The sequence below is a fragment of the Mya arenaria genome, chromosome 8, assembly GCF_026914265.1.
Source record: "Mya arenaria isolate MELC-2E11 chromosome 8, ASM2691426v1".
Lineage (NCBI taxonomy): Eukaryota > Metazoa > Mollusca > Bivalvia > Myida > Myidae > Mya > Mya arenaria.
This window is the reverse complement of record NC_069129.1, coordinates 16653378-16675361: the sequence shown is the minus strand read 5'-3', so window position 1 is coordinate 16675361 and position 21984 is coordinate 16653378. Positions and strand designations below refer to the sequence as shown.

The following is a 21984-nucleotide window of genomic DNA, read 5'->3' as shown; positions in this document are numbered from 1 at the left end:
TGTAAATAAATTCAAAGTCAGTGTGTAACAACATACACATGTATTTAAGAGTAATCAAATCTTTAATGTTATAGTGTCAAAGAGACATGCAAATTTATTTTACAAACAACAAGTCAATAAAACCACACTCTAGCAATGATGTATTTATTTTATCATATTTGTTATAAGAATTTTTTTAAACCAACCATTCATCATTTATACAAAATGTTCTTTACTACCCCCCCCCCCCCTTCGAAGAAGAGGGGTATATTGCTTGGCACATGTCGGTCGGTCAAGTGATACCTCAACAATTCCTGGACGTATGGTCATCAAACTTGACATGAAGGTTGGGCCTGACCAGTAGATGACCCCTATTGACTTTGGGGGTCATCTGGCCAAGGTCAAGGTCACAGTAACCTTTAACACATAAAAGTTAACAAATCTTCTCCCAGTGATATCTCAACAATGCCTGAACCTATGATCATCAAATTACATGGGAAGTTGGGCCTGACCAGGAGATAACCCTAATTGATTTTAGGAGTCATTGGGTCAAAGATCAAGTTCACAGTGACTTTGAATGCGAAAATGTTTCAAATGATAATTCGACAATGCCTGCACCCATGGCCCTCAAACTTGTGTCTGACCTGTAGATGACCCCTTATGATTTTAGGGGTCATCGGGTTAAAGGTCAAGGCTACAGTGACCTTGAACGAAAAAAGCTTTTCTGTGTGATAACTTGTCAATGCCTATACCCATGGTCCTTAAACTTGACATTTAGATTTTTGGTGACCAGCTGATGACTGCTATGGATTTTGAGGTCATAGAGTCAAAGGTCATGGTCAAAACACACTCTATCCTCAAACTTTGAATGGTCATAATCTTAAAACTGCCTCAACGGCATCCAATGGTCCTTATCTCTGGGTAACTAAAAGATCGTGGTATGCCTGGAATACCAGGATACATGCTCCAGGAATCATGATATTCTCAGGAAATTCCCAGGATTTTAGAAAGACCAGGGTAAATTTCTGCACGGGTTCCCATTGTGTCCTTCGAGTTTTGCTGAAGGACAGTAGAACGGAGAAAACAGTGAGACACTTGGGAGTCAAGATCAATTTCCTTTGCTCTTAAGTTTTGATAAACCGACTTTCTTTAACACCCATAGACAGGGGACAACTTTCCTTGGTCTTACCAAAACCGGATTTCCCAGAAATAGCGACGAAGCCGAGCACCAGGCGAGGGAGCCACAATACCATTTTGTTTCAAATCGTCTTTAATATGACGCAGAAGAATACTGAAATACTCGTCCAGAAGTGGGCGCTCTACAAATGAGCTTTTTATACATTTAATTCTTCAATATACTTGAACAAATACTGATGACAATACGCAATTATTTTCATTAAGCACAAAAGAGTTCCAGCAAATAATACATTTTTACTTAATTTTGTTTAACTGAGGTGGGAGAAAAAGCATCTACCATAGCCACTCATGTAAGATAGGTTCGTCCCGACCCTACGCTTGGGTCGGAATGAACCTATCTTACACTCTCGGCCATGGAAAATACTTGTTAAATCTTTATCTGGAGACAAAACAAAAACGCAGAATTTGGTAACAAAATATGTTTTAATATATAATTATGTCATGATGTGGATTGTCCTATTCAAAACTGCAGACAGACAGTCGGACATTCACATAGCAAGATTTTAAAAGCACGTGCACAATATCAAAATATGCTGAATGTATGTATGTATGGATGTATGAATCCCAAGCAGGGAAAGTATAAAAAGTATGTAGGAGATTAATATTTTTCAATTCAATTATTACATTAACATCGTCAACTTGTTTCTGTCTTTATATTAGAATCTATCTACAATACAAAAATAACATATCTACAAGCATAGAATATAAATCTAAAATTCTTTTTTCCTATTTATGTAAATCAAGTGTTGATTTTTTTTTTTCAAATGTTGAAATGAATAACATGTCCAACAGAACACAATATACCCAAACATCAAATGTTGTATAACAACTCCATAACCGCAGCTTCATAGGGTAAACAATTCTTACATAATCTATGAACAAGGCAGTAATGTATAACAACTTAGGGCTATTCCATTTAAACATATAACCCCTGGGGGGAAGGCACTTTTAAAATATACCACCCCTCTACATAAGCAAATTTACCCTTTCAGGATCCAAATTAGCAAAACAAGGCACCCACCCATATACTATTTAAATAATTGCCTTCCCCCCTGGGGTTTATATGTTTCACTGACATAGCCCTTAATAATATATCGAAGCTTTATAGGTGAAACAATTCTTACATAACGAATACAATGAACAAGGGATTAATAAAGTAAACAGATACTGTAAAGAAACAAATAACAAACCTGATGATACAAAAGACATATCATTGCATATATGAACAGAATAGAAGCACAAATATTCAAAAACTGTGACACACATATACATATAGCATAAAACACATAACACAGACTTGTTATGCCCAAAACACACATAATTCAGGACAATATTTTTTTTAGTTCCCCCCCCCAATTTTATTTTTAGTTTTTCTATTGGCGAATAGTGTTTAAGAAACTATGATGATATCAATCACATATTTTATTATTATGTATTACATATAAATAATCTTTATATGTGGCATGTTCACACATCTTAAATCAATAATTTATAATAAGTATTTCAGTATTTCAGTTAAAAAAATAAAAATAACACCTTCCGCAATTTTTTAAAATTGTTTTCTGAGAAACTGAAGATTTTTTTTCCTTGCTCAGATACTTAATGATATGAATAACTGTATTCATAATGTCATTCATATAATTAAAACTTAACAGATAATCTTTGTTGAAATTGTAATAAATCAGAACTTGGGCTTAATGCTGGACAAAAGTTACGGCCCTGGAGTCAAAACAGCCATAATCATTACTGTTGCATCGATGTTACTTTAAAAGTATTTTCCTGGATGCTGGGCCATTCTAGGTTATTACACACTAACATTAAGTCGAGATATCAACTGCAGGTATCATTTCCATGTTCTTAGTCCACAAATGCATTAAATGTATTGTAGTCATTTAAATATCTGCCCTCTATTTTTAATTTGAGCATATGTTTCTGCGGTATATTTCAAGTACGTTAAAGCTATATTCTGGTGTTAACAATTGTTGATCTACTCTGTTGTGTATTGCAAAGTGTACATCAAGTGTGCTTTAATCTGAATAAACATCAATCAATCAATCAATCAATCAATCAATCAATCAATCAATCAATCAATCAATTGGGTAATGAAATTTGGAATTGTATGAATATTGTTATGCATATATATATATTTAGTTTTATTGCAGCATGGTATGAAACAGGAATTAAAAGCAGGTCATAAACAAACTGTTTCAATCTTCCTTCAGAGACAACCAAGTGCTTAATATGTTTCTATTAACCTAAAACAATATAATTAGTGATAAATTTCTTGTACTTTACATTTGATTACAGAATCAGAGATAAATAAGAAAGAATGCTGCTAAATAAAGCAAAAAAACAACAACAACACATTATGAAAAGTTAAACTCCGTATAGAATTGAAATATTGGTACTATATAATCTGTATGCATTAAAATACCAAATAAATCTAAAAATAGATAATTTCAACTTAAACAAAACACAGAAACCCCCCATTAATCTTAACTTATTGTAGTTGTTGAATTTGGCTTAATTTTGGTGTTTTTGTAATAATATAACTATACACTTATTTTTTTTTCATTTTATTTTTAAAATGAAGTTGGCACTGCATTTAAAAGAGACAAAACTGATAACAATGATAAAAAATAATTTCACCTTATGTTTTCAGGTAGCAATAATTTTGACAACTACGGATTGATTAAAATAGGTAACAATCGGTTTTAAAAGTATGCAATAACAACAAATAAAACAAAAAATAAGAACTGTTTGGCTAAATGACAATGTGATGGCATCAGCAGTAAAATCTCTCACAGAAATACAAAGAAATATAATGGTAAATCAATATCACAGTAAATATCAACAATCTTATACATTTCAATTAAGGCATATATGTAAATGAACTTAAATGACTAACAGTACAATGTATATACAATATCTGCAGAAATAAAAATAAATAATAGTCAGTCAAACACTGAAGAAACAGATGTCTGTGAAGGTTTAACGAAATATTGCAAAGCAACTTACTATAATGATGTTAAGCTGAAATTTAGCTTTAAAAAATAAACATGACTTTTACCCTATGGCTATATTGCTTCAATATTGAAAATGAAAGTGTGATGGAAATCCATTTGCTAGAATGTTTTCTAAGTTTGGTTTTTAAAAATATGAATTTTGATTACTTAGAACTGAACTAACAAATTTATTCCATAATAATTAGCACAAACAAATAACAAAAGCGCTGAAAGATTAAGCAAAAGATTAAAAATGTGTGGCTTTCAATATTATATCAGGTTTTTATGTCACATAAAGTTTGGGGCTCTATCATTATTCAGCAGTTCAGTCATAATTCTGATGTCAGGGTAGTCACACAGGACACTACCATTAACTTCAACAGTTTAGAACAAGACCCTAAAAAAGTCAATGATTTTACTTTTGCAATAGTATTTTATAATCCAGAACACAGTTACAATGATCCGTTACAATCTGTCCTTTCCGCTGTTCCAAGAAACTCCCACCCATCTGCACATCATGATGCTTCTACATCTGCTTTTGTATTCCCCTCCACTTGCATGATAACTTTTAGGCCTTGGCTGACCCGATACATTCCTGATCCCTCCATACATTATGGTATTTACACCTCTGCTGTTCCAGTTCCCTCCCCCTGCATGGTGATGTCAATGGCGGGCACCTGTAGTTCCCCTTGTATGAGGGAGTGTCGACTTGCCTGGCTGGCTCGACGCCCCTCTCCATCCACTACTGACATCTGGCTGCCACTGTGGGTCTGTGAATGCTGGGACATCCTGGGAGAAATGAAATTAGAATCAGTACAAAAACCACAATGGGCGTTAATGTTACAGTTTGGCTTGATGCAGTGAATATTTGTCATTTTGTGCAAAGTTATTTCAAAATTATTACATCGTGTTGAACAGCTAAATTGTTAAGCAGGAAAATGAAGGAATACATGCATCTAAGGGGTTATAGTGGTTGCACCTTATACTCAGGATGGAAGGTGTTATAGGGGTTGCACCTTATACTCAGGTGGAAGGGGTATCGGGGTTGCACCTTATACTCAGGTGGAAGGGGTATCGGGGTTGCACCTTATACTCAGGATGGAAGGGGTTATAGGTGCTGCATCTTTTCCAGTATGGAAGTGGTTGTAGGGGTTGTATCTTATTCAGTATGGAAGTGGTTATAGGGGTTGTATCTTATTCAGTATGGAAGGGGTTATAGGGGTTGTATCTTATTCAGTATGGAAGGGGTTATAGGGGTTGTATCTTTTCCAGTATGGAAGGGGTTATAGGGGTTGTATCTTATTCAGTATGGAAGGGGTTATAGGGGTTGTATCTTTTCCAGTATGGAAAGGGTTATAGGGGTTGCATCTTATTCAGTATGGAAGGGGTTATAGGGGTTGTATCTTATTCAGTATGGAAGGGGTTATAGGGGTTGTATCTTTTCCAGTATGGAAAGGGTTATAGGGGTTGCATCTTATTCAGTATGGAAGTGGTTGTAGGGGTTGTATCTTATTCAGTATGGAAGGGGTTATAGGGGTTGTATCTTATTCAGTATGGAAGTGGTTATAGGGGTTGTATCTTTTCCAGTATGGAAGGGGTTATAGGGGATGTATCTTTTCCAGTATGGAATGGGTTATAGGGGTTGTATCTTATTCAGTATGGAAGGGGTTATAGGGGTTGTATCTTATTCAGTATGGAAGGGGTTATAGGGGTTGTATCTTTTCCAGTATGGAAGGGGTTATAGGGGTTGTATCGTATTCAGTATGGAAGGGGTTATAGGGGTTGTATCTTATTCAGTATGGAAGGGGTTATAGGGGTTGTATCTTTTCCAGTATGGAAGGGGTTATAGGGGTTGTATCTTATTCAGTATGGAAGGGGTTATAGGGGTTGTATCTTTTCCAGTATGGAAGGGGTTATAGGGGTTGTATCTTTTCCAGTATGGAAGGGGTTATAGGGGTTGTATCTTATTCAGTATGGAAGGGGTTATAGGGGTTGTATCTTATTCAGTATGGAAGGGGTTATAGGGGTTGTATCTTTTCCAGTATGGAAGGGGTTATAGGGGTTGTATCTTATTCAGTATGGAAGGGGTTATAGGGGTTGTATCTTTTCCAGTATGGAAAGGGTTATAGGGGTTGCATCTTATTCAGTATGGAAGGGGTTATAGGGGTTGTATCTTTTCCAGTATGGAAGGGGTTATAGGGGTTGTATCTTATTCAGTATGGAAGGGGTTATAGGGGTTGCATCTTTTCCAGTATGGAAGGGGTTATAGGGGTTGTATCTTATTCAGTATGGAAGGAGTAATAGGGGTTGCATCTTATTAAGTATGGAAGGGGTAATAGGGGTTGCAAATAATTTAGTATGAAAGGGGTGATGGGGGTTGCATCTTATTCAGTATGGAAGGGGTAATAGGGGTTGCAAATAATTTAGTATGAAAGGGGTGATGGGAGTTACCTTTATTCAGTATGGAAGGGGTTATTATGGTTGCATCTTATTTAGTATGGAAGGGGTGATGAGTTTGCATCTTAATCAAGATGGAAGGGGTGATGGGGTTTGCACCGTCATAGAGAGTTCAATTACCTGGAAGTTCTCTCGGTGAGTTGCTGCTCATCTAGGGCAAGGTTAGAGGAAGATGTTCTTAAATTGCTCGTTGATTTCGTGCTTGACTCGAGGATGCTGATTCCACTGACGGGAGTGGGTGGGGCCTCCTCAGGCTCGTCACCTGACACCAGGTTCGTACGTCCATCCCTGAGGAAGACAATGTTTAACACTTTAGTTTGCTTCAAACTTATACATTTGAAAATCATTCACAGTTTTAACATAATATTTAACAACATAATTTAATCAAGCACTACGGCACGATGTTATAACTGACCAGTAAGGTAATAACTGCAATTTGTTGAGGTTTGCCTGTTGATCCATTGGATAATGCATCCATGTGCTATTATATATTTACAAACTATAACCCTATACGATTGTCAGTTGGAGAAATTGTATGATACCCACTTGTATTGCTTCAAAGTTACCACTAATCGGAACACTTAAAATAACTGATTATAAAGTAAAACAATGCATAAACTGTTTAGCATCGTTATGATTGTAATTTTCTGATATGAAAATGTAAGAGTCTACTTTAAAAAATTTCTTAATTGATTGATAGTTAACTTTTTAGATGACCTGCAAAGTTGTCTTTTTAAAGTGACACTCTTATTCAAAATCAATACATACACATGTGTAACAAACATACATTTTGAGTGCTTACTCTATTACTACTTACTAAATAATGCATTTATGGAAGATTAATTACTGATAAAAAGATTGTTACCAAGTATATAATAGCTGAAAGATTTACTGTATTCTGCTATAGTTTCATGGTAGGTAGGAAAACAGTGTTTTATGATTAACATAGATTAAAAGTATTGAAAAATTGTGCAGACTATATGGTGACAGTTAAAGCAACTGTGCACCAGATGATCAATTTGTAAGAAAATTGGAAAATTGTCGAAAACTGACATAAACTTGGTATTAATGTGTACAATGCATTGAAACTTACTAACTGAAGAACCACCTAGTTTAAAATTTATTTAAGTTTAGCAGTTATTTCAAATTTTTCCATTAAAAAATATTACTGGGTATGTCTACCTAGTAGAATTCATTCCTTCTGCATGATTGGCTAGTCGATGTTATCACGTGATATTACCAAGTTAGGCATATAGCTTAAACAGACCACTCCTTTAGAGTAAGCCCTCGTAGCACAGTGGATACAACACTGGACTGTAATTTTGGTGACACGGGTTCGAACCCGGTCTCCGACACAATTTTTTTTTACATTTTGGTACTTTTTTTACAAATATGATATCAAAGCGTAACACATTCTATTCAATAATTGTCCTGAGATTCGTTACAGAAAAAAACGTTTTTTGGTGCCAAACTGGTGTACAGTCCCTTTAATGTTTTAAGTAGCACACACTACTATTTTTCTATAATATTGTGTGTTTTTTAACCTATAAGGGAATGGTGGTGGAGCCCTTTGATACGGGATAAATAGCCTCGTTTTGGCCAAGGGGAAAAAATACTTACACGATTCATATGATTTTCAACTAGTTTCTAACCTTTTTTATTCAACAATCCTATAGACATATTTATGAATGGCACTTTATAGCTACATTTGCTAGTTGTTGAGAAATCACTGCTCCACAAAAAGGGTAGTTGTTTTAGCTACTATGCTGCCTTTGGGTACATGGAATTTTGAGCAGGCTGAAAATGCTGCAAAACTCATGACGATTCATCTCAGAATGTCAGTTTGAGGCCAAGTAGTTATCAAAACCATGAAGGTAGTGTACATTACTTATGGTTGATCTTATTTAAAAAAAAAATCGGCAGTGGTTTCTATCAATTTATGTTGAATGATATTTTTATTTTGTTCAAATACATTTGATTTTCTTGGTAAGAGAAAAATATACTTCATGAGCATATGAATGGGGCCAAATTCAGGCCAACCCCCCCCCCCCCCCCCTACACACTGTAAATCATCAACTTACCTGATGGGTGGAAGGCCAATTCGCTGGTAGTGTTTCCATCCATCCATGAATTCTCGTGACACCTTGTTCTTTGCATAATGCTTCAATATCTTCATCAGCATCTGATCCATACGGCATCTGTGTAGAAAAAGACAGGTATTAAGTAATATGATCGTCCAAACCCAAGCTATATTCATCTGATTACAGTTGAAATTCGTCGGCTCGAACTCGCTTGGCTGGTATTCCTCATTGGCTCAAACTAGATGTAATGGACTGATTTCTTTATACTGAAGGTAAACTTTCCTGCTTGGCTCGAATTTTATGAGGCTTGATGTATTTCTTCTGGTCCCTGGGAGTTCATTAAAAAGTCTGTCAGTTTTATGTAAAAGGAAATCAGGCAAGCTCATCTGGTGTCATGAAATAGGAAATTCTGTATCCTAACATTAACTACAATGTACGTTCAGCATATCATTCGATGAATAATGATAGATTTACACTACAATTTCAATATACATGTATCATTACCATGCCAATGTTTAACAATTTGACGATTACCTCACAATTACCTGTCGAAACAAAATCCTTTTTTTTTGCATCAACTTCTTCAATTAAATTATGCTTCCATACACCTACTTGTTAAGAAGCTGTCTAGCTGCAGAATGGTTGTGCGAGAGATACCCCAGGGCAATGGCGGCACAGCCCCGTACCTGCTCAGCGTTTGAGAGTAGCAGGTGTGTCAGGAAGTTTATAGCGTTGATGGCAATAATGGCAGACGGCACACCTGTAATATACATACATGGTTGTGTGAGACTGATTTCATAATATCCACATACAGTTTTTAAAACAAAAACATTTTTAATTGGGGAATATAAATCTGAAAGAATACGTTTTGTGGTTTAACTAAGGTTATCTCCCTTATTAAATATTTCTTATCTGTATGCAATAAGACAAAAATTGCAACTTTTTGCCTGTTTGCTTTACAGAGCTTGAATGTGATTCAAAGGCGGGCAGATACGGTCTTGCATTGAAAAATATGTCTCAAACCAAACATTAAGCAAAATAAGTGTAGCATAAGTATGCAGACTGGATGACATAAGTTTGATAGCATAAGTTTCATTTGAAAAACTGGTACATGTATGAGTTATGGCTGAATTTAAAGACACCAAGGAAACGATATACCTTGACTTGTTTAATTTTTCTTTAATAACAGACAGAAAAAAAATTGTTTGAGATTAAAAACAAAGTCTGCGGTGTGCGCAATGTTGGTGATGTAGTTTAAGCCCCTGCAAGACCCAGGATGTGGTTTAAGTTTTTGTTAAACTGAAATCCTGTAGGTTCTGCTGGGTCAATATTCACTAACATCTTATTTCTCACATAAAAGTCCTCATTTTAAGACATCTTAGTTTAAGATATATCAGTTTAAGATGTCTCAGTTTAAGACATGGACTTAGAAAAGCAATTTCTTTATTTTTACAGAAAGTCTTTAAATAAATATTTGACAATAAATGTGTTAATATCATTGAAACAAGACATTTGTAACAGATACATACATTCCTTCCTTTTGATAGCAATTTTTAAATTCCAAAATATGCAATTTTGAGTCATGAGTCTCAAAAATCAGACTTAAGACACTAGTGAACAGGCCCTGTTCTGACTATGAGTGAGTGTCCTGAAGCAGTTCCACTGACATCAATATACCCATATTACTATGAACACTGTATAACACGCATAAACCACAATATTAAATGATGACGTACCAGCTCTGGTGTGCGCGAGGCGGGCAATGCAGTCGGAGGCAAGAGCGAGGATCTGTTCAGATTGAGAGTCTTGTAGCAGATCGACAAGAAGCTTGATACCCGTGGCCGATGACAGGGCTTGCTCCTCGTCCGGGATGATGCGGGACAATATTACAACCTGGAGGTTATAACACAAGGATTTTTAGACGATACATTTAAGGTGATGTTTTTAACTGTGGAAAACAATGGGCCAATTGTTTTTAAAACTTGGTTTAAGTTAACAAAATTGTTAACAAAATTGTTTGTTAACTTTCAAATTGTCACTGCTCTGTAAGTTTCATTAACACGTTTGTGATCTGCAGAACCTCTTACACATATAAAGACAACTGTTTCAGCCATGCTGGTTTTATTTAAAGATATCAGCACGTCATATGAGAGTTCACCTTTAAAAGTTAACAATGATGTCATTAATGTTATTAAGTTTAACTAAGTCCTGAAAGATCTGCTCATTGTCATGTTTGAAAACAGTGTTGTTGTTTTTTCATTATAATTTCCAAATTCAAAATAAAAACTTAACATTTTATATTCAAATAATTTGTTTTAAAAAATGTATACAGATTTGATGAAATCAGTAAGGTCATCATTGATCTTTTAATGAATAAGGACTCTTTTATAGATCAATAAAGCTGGAACCTAAAAATCATGCCAAAAATATATATGAATAATTTATCTCTAATAATTCATGTGAGCCATCTGCCATTCATAATAATTGGCATCAACGCCATCGAGATTTATAATTTAGTTATAATAATATGACCCAGACAGTGGTATAATAAATCGGTAAAACAAGTAATCTCTGTCTTTTATTTGGCATGATCTAAAATCTCCTAAACATGGAACTTATCACACTCATTTTCAAAATATAAAAATTCACAGACAGTTTAAAACCTTCCAATAAAAACAACACACTTTCAAAATTTCAGAGAAAAAAGACCCTTCGCATCTTGAACTGCCCCAGTCTGAAACCCTGCCCAAAAGTTTTTTTTTTATGCAATAGTTACATGACATGAATTTAAATCTTAATGTTAAAGAATAGGAAGAGTGAATGTAGCGAACAATCTCTTCTTTATCATTAAGATTTTAATTCAGGTCTTCTAACTGACTAAGAATACAACATCATTGCCTGGCACTTTGTCAATGCAAAATTCAACACAGGGATACCGGTAGTTAAACATATACGTGGCAGTAGGAGGACCTTCAAACACCCACGAAAGGTGAAATTCTTAATGATGAAGCCTAGTTTTTAATGATTGCCTGTCTGTAATTTCATTGGCTGTAAATGTAGGTTGTATTCTAAATGACAAAAATTAAGCTTTCATGAGGTTTACGACCTAAGAAATAGCATAAAAAGTAAACATACCATATGCTTATTTCATTAAAACAAACCTGATGAGAACCTATAAAATTAAATTCTTAAAGCCAAAGTTGTATTTGGATTCCTCTAGAATGCATGCATGACTGCTTACAACTGCAAATATTTTGTGTACTCTCTAGTTTACCTGGAAGGCAGCATTACATCGGTAGAACTCATCGGAGGACTGGAGGAACGGAACGAAGCAGTTGAATCTCACGCCCCCCTGCTCAGCAATCTCCTTCTGTTGGTTAATATTGTTGTACGCGAACGCTGCGAGGGCAGAACCAGCTAGGAGTCGAACCACATCGTCCTGCGCGTACATCATCTTGAGAATACGAACATAGCTGAAGTCAATTGTTCCATTAATTTCTTCAAGAATATCTTGGTTTCCTGAAATATAAAAAAATAATAAAAAGCCTTTAGATTTCATGAATTTTATCATACAATTGTACTAACAATTTCAAAGTCATAAATGAACCTATTCAGTACCTGCATCAGCAATTTTCTAAGTAATATTATGTACCTGAGTGTTGATTTAATAGTGAAAGTATTTCTTAATCTGAGGAAAAAAAGAGGAAATTTTTATTATGTTTTCCAAATTTAGGATTAAGGTTTCCTACTGCTTTCCTACTACTAATTACATGTTTAAATATCTATGAATTGCCATATATCGACATACGAGAAAAAGGTTTCAAGAAAGTTAACTCATTGTATATACAGTCATAACACAACGGCATTGAGACTTGCATGATTTCATAGCATGATATAAGTTTTCAAAAATAAAAACGTGAAAACATGCCCTTATTACAAAGACAAAATAAACAATGAAAGTTAATGACCTATGAAGTAAAAAACAAGAAGAATTGTTCAGTTCACTTACTTTTCTACGTCATGACAGAGCACTAGCCGACACTGCAAGTTTTAAGTTTAAAATACCCCCACCCCCCCAAAAAAATACTATAGAACTAAGTCTGAAACTAGAACTTGAAAATGTGACTCTGTCTAAAGAAAATACCTAATAATTTGGTAGGAATCTTTAAAATAATGCTTTTGTGTCTTTTAGGTGAATGATAAATTTTTGGTACGTCTAGCTTTCAAGTGTATTGTGTTGCCATGAAAACGAATGCTAATTGAAAAAAACTTTCAATAATCAAGGCATGGCTGTGAACAACTCTGTGAAGTATGAATGAACGGTATTTGAGATCTGAGTTAAGACTCCAAGTTGCTCTAATTAACTTTAACCAAACTTTCTAGAAGGCTTAGTAGTATTATCTGTCCTTATTTTTCAAATAGTCGAGCTAAAAACATATTCTAATGAATGTATGTAATTTTAAACAATGTCAGGTAACCATTATCTGTATAATTATGCAATAAGCTTTAACAATAAAGACCTATCATTTTCAAATTGTTTTCTACATAGCAATTATGACATTAGCAACTTTTATCTTAAACTTTGAAGAGAGATTTTGTTACTTGTGGGCCTTTGTTTAGCGCCTGCGATAATCCATTGTCATTCACAATGTTACCTGGGTCTGTAATAAGTATGGATTTCTTTCAAGATCAATAGCACTTAGTGCCTTCAAAGTAATACTGTACCCTTCAATCAGAAATGCAGCCTTTATTCTTTTACCCATTCTGTAGTGCACAGTACAAACATTTGAAAAAGATATATGCCACCTTCTCTTATGTTCTGACATTTTATAAATTCAAAACTCTGGTGCACTTAAAAGTTTTTATGTATAGTATTGTTTGTCAATTTGACAACTTCGAACAATCTTATAAATTGATAAAGTCTGATAATGAATAATGCACAAGAGAAGATGTTAAGAGTGTATCATTTGTTCAGATATGGTCAAGGGTGAATGGCAAGGAGGCCAGAAAACATACGGACAGTCAGAAGGACGAACAGACAAGCTGTAAGACAAAGTGACAGACAAGCACTACGACAAAGTGACAGACAAGCAGTTAGAGAAAGTGACAGACAAGTAGTTAGACAAGGTGACAGACAAGCAGTTATAGACAAGGTGACAGACAAGCAGCTAGACAAAGTGACAGACAAGCAGTTAGACAAAGTGACAGGCAAGCAGTTAGAGTGATGGATAAGCAGTTAGAAAAGGTGAAAGACAAGCAGTTAGACAAAGTGAAAGACAAGCAGTAAGACAAAGTGACAGACAATCAGTTAGACAAAGTGACAGGCAAGCAGTTAGACAAAGTGAAAGACAAGCAGTAAGACGAAGTGACAGACAATCAGTTAGACAAAGTGACAGGCAAGCAGTCAGACAAAGTGAAAGACAAGCAGTTAGACAAAGTGACAGGCAATTAGCAGTTAGAGAAAGTGACAGGCAAGCAGTTAGACAAAGTGACAGACAAGCAGTTAGACAAAGTGACAGGCAATTAGCAGTTAGAGAAAGTGACAGGCAAGCAGTTAGACAAAGTGAAAGACAAGCAGTCAGACAAAGTGTCAGGTAAGCAGTCAGATAAAGTGACAGACACGCAGTTAAACAACATGACAGGCAAGCAGTTAGACAAGGTGAAAGACAAGCAGTTAGACAAAGTGAAAGACAAGCAGTAAGACAAAGTAACAGGTAAGCAGTTAGAGAAAGTGACAGGCAAGCAGTTAGACAAAGTGAAAGACAAGCAGTCAGACAAAGTGTCAGGTAAGCAGTCAGATAAAGTGACAGACACGCAGTTAAACAACATGACAGGCAAGCAGTTAGACAAGGTGAAAGACAAGCAGTTAGACAAAGTGAAAGACAAGCAGTAAGACAAAGTAACAGGTAAGCAGTTAGAGAAAGTGACAGGCAAGCAGTTAGACAAAGTGAAAGACAAGCAGTCAGACAAAGTGTCAGGTAAGCAGTCAGATAAAGTGACAGACACACAGTTAAACAACATGACAGGCAAGCAGTTAGACAAGGTGAAAGACAAGCAGGTTAGACAAAGTGAAAGACAAGCAGTATGACAAAGTAACAGGTAAGCAGTTAGACAAAGTGACAGGCAAGCAGTTAGACAAAGTGACAGGCAAGCAGTTAGACAAAGTGACAGACAAACCGTTAGACAAAGTGACAGGTATAAGCAGTTAGACAAATAGACAGACAGACACATAGAAAGACCAAAATCTACACATGTATATATAAAGACAGTCTGATGACAGACAGACAGACAGACAGATGTCAGTACAATGAATACAAAAAAAGGAGCGAAAGAGACTATTTTACATTAAATATGATCATTAAATCTGACACCAACCATTAAAATGCACAGTTAATTTGAAAGCAATTATTTGACATTCTAAACCATTTGATTGTGTTTCAGCAATGGGACAGTTTATTAAATATTTATTTCGGTAAGAAAGCACTTTTAGGACATTTGATATATAAATACAGATTATTAGCAATTTATAAAGATCAATTTTCTATTAAATTGAAACTTCATATTTATTGCTGTTTCCGATAACTTAATTAATGCTTCATTTATACTATAACGACAGCGTTTCTATCTTATGAGCTATTTTGGATATTTTGTTTATGTAGTTAAATTCAATATAATCAAATTATAATGGCAATAACACGAAACGTAATTAATAAAACCATTTTTGGAAACCCTAGCCTTCCAAAATGTAAGAAAATTTATTACACTGCCAGCTAGGTTATCTAAATTTATGAACACAGTCCAAAAGAAGATCTAATTTAACAATACAAGGTCTTTTTTTTTTAAAGCAGCCTTATGTAACCTCAAAGAACAGATAAAATATGACTTATTAAAGTTGGACCAACGTGAATGTAAAACATTAATCTTTAGCTACTGTTTGCAAATGGAATTAGAATATCAAGGTTATTAAGCTCTGAATGATTGTCAGGCTTTCATTCTGCCTCAGTGAATCGAACGAGACTTATTAGTACATGTCAAATCAAATGCAAATGTCTTACCTAACACAACAAAGTCACCAATACCCAGTACACTAATACCATCAGTAATTTGGGTATACTTTACTTATCAAGTGAAACTGACTTGTAACCCCTGAAGAATGGGGTCGAACTAACTTAGTTAGCATCAAAGGCTATATTTCTTACAATATTTACTTTTGGTGTGCATGCAGTGAAAAGATCTTGTGATCTAACACTCAAACAAACAATTTTTCTGTGTATTATATTTATGCCTTAAAACTTACTCAGGATATAAAATGTCAATGACAGTCAATTGTTTATTTGTTAGTTTTTCAAAAAAGCCAAATAATTGTATGCAGACATACATGTAACCTCAATTCAAAAATGATGTCTTTAAAATGTCCCTACCCTGTGCTCGTTGACGTATTTAGATTTGGAAGTGAAAATTTCAAAAACTGAAAAATATGAAATTGCTATTCAATTGTTTGAAACAGTGACATTTGGTTTTATTTAAATGATAAATCTTGATAAATCACCGGAAAACATTTGATAAATTTTATTCTTTTCCTACGGCAGTAGAGGTATAAGCAGTAATTTGTTGACAAGTCTTACTTGAAATCTAATGTGGATAAAAAGAGATACGAAGTATGAAAATGAATTGAACTAGATATTTACATTTATCATCTTTACAAACAATGGTTCCCATAACCTAAATAGCTTTTTGATAAACATTAAGTATTGGCAAATCAAATTGCCTGATTAATCATCATTCTCAGCCACAAAATCAATTTATATGACCAAAGAAATGATAACATTTTAGACAGCAAAATCAATGTCAGCAGGAAAGTATGGCTTTTATTATGATTGAAAAATTTGAAATAATTGAATAATCAAAATTTTATGTGATCATTAAAACGTCTTTGTTGAAAATGTAGGTGAATAGGATACTCGTACTTTTAGATACTGCATAATAAATATTTGGTCATAAAGTGTTTTTTTCCACCATTTTGGATATCTATAAGTCAAGGAATTTCTGATTGGGATTTAAAAAATAAATAATTAATCATTAAATTTAGAAATTCACTTTTTCATAGAACTTAGAAAGACTGCTTTAAGAAGAAATAATTATGTTCACTGAATGTGAGAATTACTTTCCACTGGCACCGGATTTATAAACTCAAATCATTTTTTTTTTTTTTAATAAAAAAAATCTTATTATTCAAAACTAAAAATTACCAAAAATGTGAAAAAATATTGAAATATATTTATTTTATTCATATATGCACTTTGATTGAGTTTGAAAATCCGGTGCCAGCGATATTTTCCTACAGAAAAGGGATTTATTCTTGAACCACCACAAGGTCAAATTACTTGCTGAAAACGACATCTCAAATGTCTGTCTTTCTCTTAAAAAAACAAATTGTTTTTTTGTTGTTGTTTCATTGTGGAAAAAATGCTACATTTTGGCATTGGGAATGGGGCTGAATATCAGTCCCAAATTGGTCATATAAAAAAATGACGGTCATACTTTTTTTCATCATTCAAATATTTCAAGTATCATGATTATGGTTTATGTAACAATCTCACAATAATTTACTTTATATAAACTTGCGGAATTCAAGCATGTAATACATTTTAGCTTATACAAACACTTGATATAAAAAATTAAACAACAAGCATTTCTCAAAACCATTTTCGGTGTTCCTCAACTCTTACAAAACGGTTTGAGTCAATAAAGTTTATTAGATGGATAAATAATTTCTATCACCTATGTGGTTGATTGCATTTCAACAGGGATTTAAAAGCTTTACAATCCACCTTCACCATTCTCGCTGCACATTAACTTACTTCTAATGATATAAGGTTAAGCCGTGCAATAATTTCTGATCTTTGTCTACCAGGGCCTTGTAATAATAATATTGAGCAAGGAAGAATTCAGGTGAGATTTAAACCGATTAAAATCCACTTTTCAATCTCGTAACGAAAGTATTAAAGAATATACAACATGTAATAAATTATAATCAGTCTGGTGAAAAAGAAAAATATGTTATAAATTTCTGATATTTTTTCTCTGAAATTGTATATGTATATGGTTGAAATTTAAAGAGTTGGAATTTTAAAGTCCAGATCAATAGCTCTAGCGATTGAGTGCTTTAAAATGTTGATTAAGTAACAGCCACTAAACCTAAATGGAAAGCTGTGCTCCAGTTAGGCCTTTAAAATAGCAGAGTGGGGCACCCCCTGCCCTTAATTTTTCCAGCACCCTGCTCCCTTTTTACTACAGAGTTGGGGTCCAATGTAAAAAAAGAGGACTTTTGTATGTATAGTGAATGTATACATTTATTTTGAAACAGAATTAGAAATTTATTTCCCCATTTTGGAAAAAAGTATGCTTGAATTTTTCAATGGGCAACAGGCTGAGGGTGTTATATATTTTAAATCAGTGTTCTCAATAAGAACCGGCTGCCAGCCAAAATGGACGGTTCAAATGGCAATAGGGCCGGTTCAAATTTGGAAAACTAAATGAATTTTCAGTAGAATAAGTAGAAGCTGGTCGGTAACTTTACCATTTGAGACGGTTTAACCGAAACCTATTGAGAACCCTGTTTAAATGCTTGAACAAGCATAATGCAAACTTCAAGATAAAAAGAGTTAAGTCTAAGGACTCTGTTGTGCCACAGCAAAGGATCCCCATAGTACGGCTGAGAGCTATATATCTATAATACACAACTACAGGTTGCTAGATCACTTACCTAATGAAACACAGCCAAGAGTTAACGCTGACTCCACTTGTATCATCTCATCTCGAGAATGAACCATGAGGGCTATAAGAAACTTTATCCCGCGAGATTGCGATATCGTACCCTGGTTTCTTCTATGTGGTACATACCCCACGCCAACACACAAGTGTCGTAATGTCCGTATAATACTAAGCACTATGTATTCTTTATCTGATCTTAATAAACGCACTAGAGGATGAATACCATTGGCATCAGCGATTTCTGCTTGGCAGTTCAGGGGTCCCTGGGCTAAGACTCCGAGACCTTCTGAGCCTATAAAATGTAAATTTTCTGATAAACTATTTACAAATTCTATCAAAAGTGAAACTTCCATTTTCTCAGCCATTTTTCTTTGTTCATCTAAACTGTCACCAGCTAAAGCCCACAAGGCCATTGCAGTTTTCTCCTGGAGCATTTCAACTCTTGTCTTTTTTAGCACTTGCATAAGATGGTCTTGAGCTCTCTCAGACAAAATCACCCTCTGCGTCTTAGGGTTATCTTCAGCAAGTGCTTGTATTGCCTCAACTGAGCTAAGTTGCAAGTCCTTATTGCGAGTTCTACACAGAATAACGACATAAGATGCTGCTCCTAAATCAGCAATTGTATTCTGATTGCTTTGATTTTTGTTTGCAATTTTCCCTATTGCTTTGTTGAGTGAGAATAAAAGAGCTTTGTCTTTCTGGTCCTTATATAATCCAACAATAGTGTGAAGGGAGTTCGGGAGTTGTCCTATTTGCGACTGATGTGACGGATTGACCTCGGCAATGTTTCCCAGACAGTCAACAGCTTCCACCAACACTTCATGATCATTCACGGTCTGCATAGCTTTCAAAAGATTCGGGATTGCATTATTTTGAACCATGTTGTCGGCATATTCCTTGATTGTAGCCAGTTCTTTCAGAATTTGAGCAGATAGCTGAATTGTCATGTTATTTTGGGATTTTAACAGTCTTACAAATGCTGGAATTCCACCTGAGCTGAATAACTGCTCCTTCACTTCCTGTTTTTCCAAGATATTGAGAAGAACCTGAAAAGCTGGGACTTTGGACTCATCATTCAAGGAACTCTTGGCCACCTTTACTATGGTGGGAATGCATCCATTTTTATACAATGCCTCCCAGTGAGGATTAATTTCACCTTTGCTAGATGGTTCAGTGAGCGTGCGAAGGCTTGTACCAGCAGACTCCGCTTCCTCCTCGGACTCGGAGGCAAGAAATCGAAGCAAGTTCTTCCATACTGGCAACTGATCGCTGCCCATGGAAATAAAATGCTCCAAAAGCTCAATGAATCCTTTGTTTGCACAGATTTCAACAGCGCCATGATTTTGATTGTTGATAGCATTGATTTTGGAACCTAGATTAATAAGGCATGTTATAGACTCCAGATTACCACTGGTAACAGCAATAAGGAAGGGCGTTGAGCCGGTCTCATCATTTGTTTTAAGTTCAAGCTGCCCTGGATCTGCATGTACAAATCGTTCCAGGGACTTCTCGAAGCCGCGGTTGGCAGCGTGGTGAATATGAGCCCATCCATGCTCATCATACTCTGCCATAGGCTCCCCCATGGTTGAAAGCAAAGGTTTAATGTGTCAAATGAAAATTTAAGCAATAGCTTATATTATTTGTTTTAATTTGATTGCTTTGGCACAACGGTAACCATGTCATATTCTAATTTTCTGTATCATTCAAGATGAGTGTCGTCTTCTGTCATTTTGGGCATATTCTGAAAATAAACCAAATTTTTTTTGCTCACAATTTCTAGTAATAAAACCATATCATAATATTGTAATATAATATTATATGAAGGATCAATTGATATTGATTTAAATTGTGCTCACAAAAACCCTGCAGATAATCATTTGTCTCTTTTTATCTAAACTTTAGAAAATGTTATTAAAAAAACAACATTAGTTTTGCTGCTGGAGACAGTATTATGTCGATCTTGATTTAACGGGATGTGAATGAAGCAAACATAAATGTAAATATCAAATTTGTTAGTGTTGGCGTGAATGTCTTAATTATGGTAACAGCCATTGTCAATCATAGACCATGCATGTACTGCTTAATAACTCATAAAATAAAATAAATTAATGACAAAAGGTTAATTTAGCAATCAAATTCATCAGAAACCTTCTATTTTTATAACTTAACCCAAAACCATCTGGCAATCCTATAATGGTGGAGACAGTTTCAAATGTGATTAAATTTATTAAAAATCCTTTTTAAAATGCACACTGATTGCACTTTAATACATGTATGCATATCATAATTATTTATTTCACTTGAAATCTGATGTACATGTATACTAAAATATAGAACGCAACGACCTCTATATTTTTAAATCTTTGTTTTTATATTTGATATATTAAAAATCTTCAATACATGCCGTGATCAGTGTGGTCATTCATAATTGAAATAAATTAACAAATAAATACTCAAATAACCATGAATAAGTCAATAGATCAGTAAAACAACATTCTTACGATGATTAACTAATTGTACACAAATAAAAGTATTATCATCTCAACACAATACTGAATAAATAATAGATGTACCTGGCATTTATCTCTCTTCTGCATGCAATGTTTACACGCAGGTGCTAGGCCAATCCGCCATTTCTCACAGGAAATTATGCTCATGGGAAATGCAGTGATTTGATTGGTTGCTATGTACTCACTCTAATTAACAGGCGTTGTAACTCTTCAGAACGCACCTGCTGCATTGATTGGATTTACGGAGTTGCTTCCCTTAGACCACAAATAGATCATTATCGGATAGAATAAATGGCTAAAACATTATAAGAACAATTTTTATAACATGTCTGTTTAACATTCTTCACGGCTAGGATTATATAATCAGATAGGCGACTTTGAGATACATTCGTAACGTAATTATTGTGTTTGCCCTCTGTAGAAATGTGAAATAGACTATCGGGTGAATATTATGCACCAGTCAATCGTAACCACGGCTCCCCCAGGTCCAAGGGTATACCGGGGATAGCGGGGGAAATGGGACGTGTTTTTACCTTTCAGGTGGCCCCGCAGTGCCGGCGGAATGCGAGGGTTTTGTCTTTGCTCTAAAAATAGCGGGGAATGATCCTTACCTAGAGTCCCCAGGGTGCGGGGGCATTTGGCGGGGATTTTATCCGGGCTTGGTTGGACTGAAAGTCAAAGTCCCCGCTATTCCCCGGATCTGGGGGAGCCGTGGTTACAATTGACTGGTGCATTACTTTATGGTTTGCATTGTCTAATCATGTATTCAGTTGTACTGTGATGCTAGTTGAGAAAAATGTGTGTTAAGCTTATGAAATATTACACCCTCATACCTCATTGAAGAGTAAGTTCTCGTTTTTAAATTATGCTTTAATTTAGACACACAATAAAGTGCACCAGTCAATTGTAACCACGCCCAAGTCAAAGTCCCCGCTATTCCCCGCACCTGGGGACCGTGATTACAATTGACAGGTGCATAAA

General features: G+C 35.0%; 1 protein-coding gene across 1 annotated transcript; it reads right to left on the bottom strand.

The window, feature by feature from the left end:
- Nucleotides 1–1426: 1426 nt before the first annotated feature.
- LOC128245096 (ankyrin and armadillo repeat-containing protein-like) lies at nt 1427–21372 on the bottom strand. The gene is made up of 8 exons (XM_052963312.1): nt 21067–21372; nt 18486–20234; nt 11994–12238; nt 10456–10612; nt 9332–9479; nt 8720–8836; nt 6759–6926; nt 1427–4970 (listed from the first exon to the last, which is right to left on the bottom strand). The coding sequence occupies exons 2-8, from the start codon at nt 20074–20076 to the stop codon at nt 4802–4804; spliced, it is 2595 nt and encodes an 864-aa protein (XP_052819272.1). The 5' UTR covers nt 20077–20234; nt 21067–21372; the 3' UTR covers nt 1427–4801.
- Nucleotides 21373–21984: the final 612 nt, after the last annotated feature.

Excerpts from the sequence above, each read along its gene's own strand:
- LOC128245096 (XM_052963312.1), bottom strand. The coding sequence starts at position 20,076 with ATGGGGGAGCCTATGGCAGAGTATGATGAGCATGGATGGGCTCATATT. Across the intron at positions 12,239-18,485 it reads TCTTGGCTGTGTTTCATTAG|GAAACCAAGATATTCTTGAA; the intron begins GTAAGTGATCTA and ends TTTATATTTCAG. Across the intron at positions 8,837-9,331 it reads GCTAGACAGCTTCTTAACAA|ATGCCGTATGGATCAGATGC; the intron begins GTAGGTGTATGG and ends TTTTCTACACAG.